At 40.5% G+C, this 8,332-nt stretch overlaps 2 protein-coding genes across 2 annotated transcripts in view; one reads left to right on the forward strand and one right to left on the reverse strand.

Moving 5' to 3' along the window:
- LOC126379963 (uncharacterized) overlaps positions 1 to 8,332 on the forward strand; it is a 10,903-nt gene continuing 2,571 nt past the window's right edge. Inside the window, exons 1-4 of the mRNA XM_050029005.1 lie at positions 1 to 116; positions 2,816 to 3,071; positions 3,489 to 3,617; positions 5,170 to 5,301. Of these exons, the coding sequence (XP_049884962.1) occupies positions 2,817 to 3,071; positions 3,489 to 3,617; positions 5,170 to 5,301 (516 nt within the window). The 5' untranslated portion in view covers positions 1 to 116; position 2,816. The remainder of the gene's footprint in view (positions 117 to 2,815; positions 3,072 to 3,488; positions 3,618 to 5,169; positions 5,302 to 8,332) is intronic.
- On the reverse strand, positions 1,077 to 2,820 carry LOC126379964 (uncharacterized). The gene has a single exon (XM_050029006.1). It carries the CDS (start codon positions 1,762 to 1,764, stop codon positions 1,270 to 1,272), a length of 495 nt encoding a protein of 164 aa, XP_049884963.1. The 5' UTR covers positions 1,765 to 2,820; the 3' UTR covers positions 1,077 to 1,269.

Raw genomic sequence — 8,332 nt, forward strand, 5'->3', positions numbered from 1 at the left:
AGTGCCAAGGCTCAGTGACGTAAGGTGTGAAAGTGCGCAAGGTGCGCGCGCAGCAGTGAGCAGCAGACTGCGCCCGCGCACCGTCGTCAACCCACCGCCTTCGCCGCCGCAACCGAGTGAGTACCACGACCATAACATCACGCACGTGCGAATTAAAAAATCTTTTATATTATTATGTGTGCATAGTTTTATACAAAAAAAGGCCTAAAAAGTTCCAACTATCATTACTAAATTTAATTTGATATGTTACAGAATAAACATTTTAAACAGGAGGCATGTTGAGTAATCTATAATCTTGTAATTTATTTATAGGTAAGTCCTTAAAAGATACCTATGTAAACGTACATACAATGTAGTATTACCTGCTTATATAATGAATCAGAGTTGCGTTTCCTCTATTAAGGGAAGATCGGGCAATGGAAATCATCATCACTAATTTAAGAGCCACGCTCTAGTCGGTGTAGCAATCTCCATTCTTGTCTATCAAAACCCCAAATCGTAATGGGAGTCGGGTGTAAAACTTTTGTTAGTGTTTTTACACAAAGCGTCAAAGCGGAAAACGTCCAATAAAGAAAACGGACAGAGGAAACGGAAGATGGGAACAAACAAACTAGTTTCTTCAGGAATCAAGTGATACTTCCGTAACAAATTTAGCACTGATGATATACCGAAAAAAATCAGAATTCAAAATCATTCATTGCGTAATTTGAACTAGATTTTCTTAGTTCCTCATTATCTTCAAGAGTGACTACAATTACCCTCACCTCTGTGCAATGGAGTCAAATTTACTTTTTCTAACGCATCAATGATTGTTTTTGATGTCCAAAATTTAGACTTTGATATGAGTGGATGGCATTTGAATGGTGGCAATAAAGATATTGAATTTTCGCTTAAGTGACTCACGTTACCCATTTAGGTTGAGGAGAAAATGAATATTATGCTCTATTCAGTTTTATAATAACCATGCCTACAATGTATGTAACTAGTAAAATACCTGCGCAATGAGTGGAAGAAGCGAATTATTGTAACATTATTAGTTAATTGCTGAACCCGTTTTTGCCACAACTCCTCAGCACTACCTTTAACTAGGTACTTATTATCTATCATATAGACAACGGAAATCAAAAACATTTGTTTAAAATTATAATATTTGGTAATAAGAAGTAATATTTTAATAAAAAATATACGAAATATTTACTAATTCTAATAACAATATAAATGGGTATGTACCTGAGACTTCATTCTTTTCATATTGGATGTTAATTTATTTTAATACTCCAACGATAAGTTCCATACACATACAGCGAAATATAACCATAAACTTAGATATACATACATGGCAACGACACCAACCAACAGTACGGTCGACGATATAGCTTTCACTAAACAGTCAGATAAAAGAAGACACGATGTTGGTAACGCGACGAAAACTACGATATTTAAAATCACCATCATGAACATCACGACTTGCGAAAAATTCGTCATTCCGTGAGATTTTACAATGATGCCAAAAAAGAGAGGAACATTGGAAACGATCAACAGGATGGAGTTTAGTCCAAACGCGCACAGTACTACTTTCTTCAAACCGCCGTCTGCAGTATCATGCTCGTCCACAACTGACAGGAAGCTCTCTTCCACGAGCCCATATAAGATAACACCAGTTAACCCAAATGCGCCTGCACCTATCCCGCCCACTGATACTAGAAAACAGCCGTACTTCAACGGCAAAATTCCGAACAATTTATCAACCATCGGCAAACTCATTATGATATTAAATATCACCAAAACTGATTTTATATTGAATATCTAGCGATATTGCTAGAACTTTTATCTCAAAATGCGCAATAGCGGTTGCAATGTAAAAATAAATTACTTCTAAAAAAACCTTTCTACAAGTATTGATATGTTCATGCCAAAGAGAATATAAAATACGATTTTACTTGACATCACATACCTTGACAGATATAGATAACAAATATGTGTTTTTATTCTTAGAATAAGCTAAGGATCAGGCGATATGCTGACAGTGTATAAAATAAGTAACCTATCCTCACGTACGTATATGATACTGTTCTCAAACCATCTCAAAAGTAAGACAATATATTCGCAAATCATCATATTCTCACAGATGGTCTTTTGCGTTTATCATGTTTTGCGAATATTTATCAACCTATCATATTATACGAATAGGTTAAAGTTAAAGCTTATTAAGAGAATAAGTATTATTGTGATTTTTTGAGAAATGGCGAGCGATTGATGAATGTTGAGGAAGCAAGAGAAGTGTGTCAGGATCGAAACGAATGGAATTCTAGCCTCTGCTTACCCCGGTGGGAAATAGGCGTGAGTTTATGTATATTCATGTTTGAGAGTATCATAAAATATGCGGCGCTTGAGGGACTAAATAAATATTGAAATAAATCACAGACAATGATGCTAAAAATATCTTGAACTAAATCGCAGCGCCACCTATTTAAACCATCTAAGGACTACGCGCTTCCGCGACCCACTCAAACGCACGTTCAGAGACAAACACTCCACCTATGTAGAATCTAGAAAATTATAATTGCGAAAGACAATATTTGTTTGGTAATTTCTGCGGCAAGTAGTTTCATACTAAGTGCGTCCCCTATCACCATAGAGCAACACAAGCCTCTGGCGTGAGTTGCACTGCGCGGTAGTCCGTGTTGCTATAAGCCTAGTCTCACCTTTTCTCTTCCCGCCACAACGTGCATCATGATGATAAAACAAACTTACTAGCAGTAAAGACAACACGATTCCAAAAGTGCGTACCTACTTAAATACTGTAATTTTTCAGAATGTCCTACACATCACTTTTGGTGGTCCTTTTTCTGGCTGGGTGCTTCGCGGCTCCGGCGGACAACCCGGTGCATGTGGAACTGCCTGTCTACGACCAGCCTCAGGCGCCTTCAGACGTCCAGCTGGCACATCCACTGGAGCTGGAGAATCACCCCGGAGTCCAATTGAGGACCGACAAGTCTGGCGGTCTCGTCGGGAATCTCATATCGCAGAAACTGCAAGCCGCCACTAGCGTCCTTGGCAAAGGATCACAGGTTCATTGTTATTTTGTTGACGTACACAAGACCAGAGCACTTGCAGCCACACTTAGTACTGAAGTCCTACATTGGATGTGAATTGGTAGACCGGTTATTAGTCTAACAACCACATAGATATCTAGTCTTACGTATAGTTAGATGTAATAGCGCGCTCGGGAAAACAACTGACAGCTTTCTCGTCTTTTAACTACAAAAATTTAAAGAATACTTACTCGAGCTACTTGACAGGAAAAGTCCATATCTACGCTCAACCACAAACACGATTGTTCCGCGCAAAAAGTTAAAAGTTGCCTTGTGAATAACTCATCGGGATGTGCGTTCAAGTCCCCTAACATAACATAGGTATATTGACTCCACGATGTGACTATCAGTTATGACCTATCAAGTAAAAAAAAAATTAAAATTTGTCTATAGGGCGGAGTGGGAATCTTTGCGAACCCAGTGTCGACCCGCGAGCGCGCTCTGTTGGAGACCGAGGGATGGGGAAGCAAGACTCTATCTATCAAAGAGAACCTCCACAATGTCGTAGCTGGAATCTTTCAAGTAAGTATATTGCAAAGTCTTTCTTTAAGCCAGGCAGAACAAACAGAACAAACCGGAGGCCCATGTGGCTCAATGGGAAGACAGCAACGAGTATTGGAAAAAAGTACAGACACCCCGCATCAGGGGAGGCTTATGTAAATAAAAGTGTGCAGACTGTTTATGTACATGCAAATATGTAATTGTAAATGCTCGGAACGTTATAAACGCTAGACGAATAATGGAGACACAATACCGAGTACTTACCGCGTTAAAATGCCCGGTACCAGGTTACACGGTATTATGTGTTTTAATTATGATAATAACCGCGTAAACCTCAAACAATGGATAACGGAGAGCCTATTTTTAATAAAGTAATGAATCATTTTCCACCAAGTTATAATATACCTACCCAAATAATCCAACCGTCCGCGTCTCTGGCTATCCTCACCATTGATATGGTTATCTAATACTAGCCTTCCGTCCGCGACTTCGTTCTCTCGGCATGTAAGGAAACATAACATAAATAGCCTATATAAGTCCCACTGCTGGGCACAAGCCTCCCCTCAATCAACCGGAGGGGGTATGGAGCATACTCCACCACGCTGCTCCAATGTGGGTTGGTGGAGGTGTTTTTACGGCTAATAGCCGGGACCAACGGCTTAACGTGCCCTCGTGTAAGGGAAAGGTGTACAAAATGATCCGCCCAGGTAAACTGGCCTTACAGGTTTAGGCTACTAATGCCGTCTATTTGATATGTTCACTGACGTCTGCTCAGTTAGGTATCTGGTAAAAATTTCATGGCGGTGTAACAACTGTGCGTTAAAAATCGTATCGGCAAGGTAACATTATTTTTGTAAAAGTATTGAAAACACATGGAAAAATATCACATTTGGGGTCAAGCGGTCCCCTTTATTAGGTATAAATAAATTATCCCGGGAATCCCTTAGTATGAAAATCCTTAACTTATTGCTAATTGAAAACAATTACTTGTATTTACCTACTTTTATGCATGCGTATAAGCCTGTACGCATATACTTCTATTTTTGCAGATCATAGCACGAATACATGCCATAAAAAATAACTGGCTAAACTGGAGCCTAGTACCAATTACAATATTGATTATCAAAATATTCTTAATTATTATACTTTATTGTTGAAAAGACTGCTTTACTTTGAAAATGTTAGGCTTACTTCACAATAAACATGATTATTATCAAAAACCCCCTATTCATCCATAGGAAAGGCCCGTGCCCCAGCAGTGGGGACGTTATTGGGCTGGTGATGATGATTATCAAAAAAATCTTTTGAACAATTTGACCCTACGACCGCACCGGTCTCAAAAACCGGTTCGAAAATTATTTAATAGAACTAAAACTATTAAACCAACTAAACATAATAGTACTTATGCCAGTACATTAGCGCTTAAATCACTTATTCTAACATTCTTTAACGTTGTCTGTAACTTTAGTATTATTATTTTCGGTACAGTAAAATCGTTTTGTACACTTTTGCCCCTAAGTTTTACTATTTTTTAGCTCTGAAAAGTACCTTATGATTTTCCTCCGTTTTCCAGCCGAAGCCCATAGTAGACACGATCAAAGAGGAGGAGAAATACGGCAATTCTGGTGACAAGTTCTATGCAGCTGGTAGAGCTGTGGTCGGTGGAGCCGAGGGCGTCTCCAACCTGGTCAACTCCGTGCTAGAGGCAAGTATACACCTGGGCAACCTCTGGTTGTCTTACATTTTGTACCGAGTGAGAGATTTCAACGCTCCCGCATTTGTCCGACCTAATAGTTAATGCTACCAGAGTCTGAAAATAGGTAACAAGTGCCTTGAAAGTGTCTTTTTACGGAAAACCCCCGCCATTTCTTCATTCTTTTCTTTTGTCTACATCATTTGCCGAGTTTTTTTTTAATACTGTCAAATCAGCCTCCTATTTACATTGATGTATAATATTTCGCAATCTTCTAAAAAAAATAATTGCGAAATACTGGAACACTACCTGACAGGCACAGAATAGCTAGTTAACAGTTACTGGGTGCTAGGATCAAGTCCTGCGCTCATAAGTTCTGTTGTTAATCGAACTCAAATTGGATATAATATGCAATGGCGCTCTCGCCCCAAATTTATCAGAGAATTCTCGGAGCATATTGAAATAAACCTCAATATGTACAGCACGACAGTTGTTAATCAGGATGCATATTGGATATATCACGGCCAGTTCACTACGTGGTTGGGTAATTCTTAAATAGTTTTCAGAGAACCTAAAAAAAATAAATATATATTTTTATGAGTTTTTATGATGCAAATCAAAAGTTTATGTCAAAAGCATATTTTAGATGCATATGGACAAGCTTAATACCCTCAGGAATATTAAAAAACAAGGGTAGAAAAACACGGTTGTGACATTTGTGCCTCGGTCGTGACATCACTAAACATGGCTGTGACACAATATGACATGGATGTGACTGTTTTGCATTTTTCATTGTAACTGTTGCTGTTATTTTTTTGTCATCTTAGTTTTTTGTCTCAATTGATTGGAGCGATTAGGCAGTAAGTAAACACTGAATTCCGTTCCGTCCGTTCTTTCATTGTGTATGCTTGAAAAAGTAGAATTTGGTGATACTATTTTTATGCACTGTAATCTGCAATGTACCTAACCTGAATTGATGCAATAAACGTTTATTATTTATTTATTTAATTGGTTTAATCAAAAGTATTTATTTGGTAATCTTCTTTCTGATTATGAGATACTTAACTAAATCACAATAATTGAGATCGCGTCATAAAAAAGTAAAATCCTATATTTAAAAACTGTAATGCTCTCTTATCTGCAAATGATGTGGAAACAAAAACCTTTATACTTTCGCCTACCAGTAGGGGGTTCTTGCAAAACAGAAACAACGTCTTCAGGACCTTTTTTTACTTATTGTACATTTGCCGCAGATGGCATTAACTACTTGGCCGGACAAATGGGGAGCGCTGAAGGCTCTCATCCGGTACAATGTTTTAGACAACAGGCCTGAAGGTGGCGAGGTGGGCGCGAACCTCGGCTCAGGGCGTCGTCTGAGAGGAAAAATATTTGAAAGAGTTAATCGACCCAAGTGGGTCGATAACAATAAGCGCTGTATTGAGGGAAGTCGTCCACCACGCCGGCGGGGTCAGTATCGGGGCCCTGAAGTGTTTGGTGTCGCGAGCTGATTGGCTGCCTCTATGGCTAGAGTAATCGGGTCGTCGGGATCGTATATTACGTCCTTCGGACGCCGATACTTTTCAGTACCGTCCCTAAACGGGATGTATTCGGAAGCCGCAACTACCAGGGGATTTGGGTGGTGTGAAGCAGAATCGAAAAAACGTTTTGAAGCTAAGTTGAGCCATTGGGCAATGGTTGGCAGACCTAGGTCAATGTGCAGATTTTCATTGCGAAGGAACCACGGAGCTCCCGTGGCTTTCCACATGAAACGATTTTGTATTACCTGTAGACGGTGGATTTGAGAGGGACTCGCGTGAGTGAAAACTACCCCTGCATAGGTCATGATCGGACGGAATTTCACCTTATTCCTAAAGGACAATTTACTACGCTTGTTAAGGAGACAATGAAGACGGCCCATTACAAATGCGCGCGATTGCGTTTGATATGGGCCTTGAAAGTAAGACGTCTATCTAAGACTACGCCGAGATATTTGACTTACTCCTTCCAATCGGCTTGCCAAACATCTTGATGACTTTAAGTTGACGGCGTGACCGTGGCGTGTTATAATAGCTCTTTGAAAAGTACACCGCTACACTTTTCTCCGGGTTTACCTCGATTCTCCATTTGCGAAACCACTTGCCCAAGGCATTGGCCGCGCGTTGGAGAATTCCAGTCGTCATAACTCGACCACGGCACGAAGAATAGATGGCTGTATCATCCGCAAATGAAGCTAAAACCAAACTGCTCTGTTGGAATAAGACTATTGGATTCGGCGTAGTCCCGTAATCTAGCAAATATGAGCCGCTCATAAATCTGCCCCATGGTATTGAGGAGACTTATGGGGCGGTAACTCGAAGGTTCGTTTTTAGGTTTCCCAGGCTTTGGTATACCAATTACAATTGCTTCTTGACTTCTTTGACGCAGTTGCTCATGGCAACGTTGAATATTGCCGTTAGTAAACAGATGAGGGGAGCACCGAAGTTTTTAAGGACACGATTCGTGATACCGTCTGAACCAGGGGCTTTTCGGGTTTGAATTTTTTTGATGATACCTAGTACCTTTTCCTCAGTGACCTGTGGAAGAGGAGGATTGGTGCAGAAGCCCTACGCTGAACTTCAGAGTTCACCGTCAAGCGGTGCCTACGATCGATAGGGAGAGTGCTGGGCGAGCATTGGGCTTCGCGACTGTCGGCAAGGCATTCGGCTTTTTCGTCATCGTCAAAAGCGGGGGGTTGGTTAGGCCTATTGAGAGGAGGAGTAGGAACAACCGTATCCTTTTGAAGAGACCTAGACAGCTGCCAGATGGCCTGGTGGTGGGGCTCAATGCCGCTCAAAAGATTATTCCACCGATTCTGTCGCATGTCATTAATACGTTTTCTTACAGTATGCTGCAAGAGACGCAAATGACGACGACATTCCTCGGTGCGATTGAAATCATATGCGCGGGTGGCTGCGTTTTTCTCATGGATGTCGGTAGGCAGTTTCCAGCGATGGTCTTCCATCTCCAGAACCTGTGCTGAACTTTCGTTCAAAACCAACCTCAC

The sequence above is a fragment of the Pectinophora gossypiella genome, chromosome Z (genome assembly GCF_024362695.1).
Source record: "Pectinophora gossypiella chromosome Z, ilPecGoss1.1, whole genome shotgun sequence".
Classification (NCBI taxonomy): Eukaryota; Metazoa; Arthropoda; class Insecta; order Lepidoptera; family Gelechiidae; genus Pectinophora; species Pectinophora gossypiella.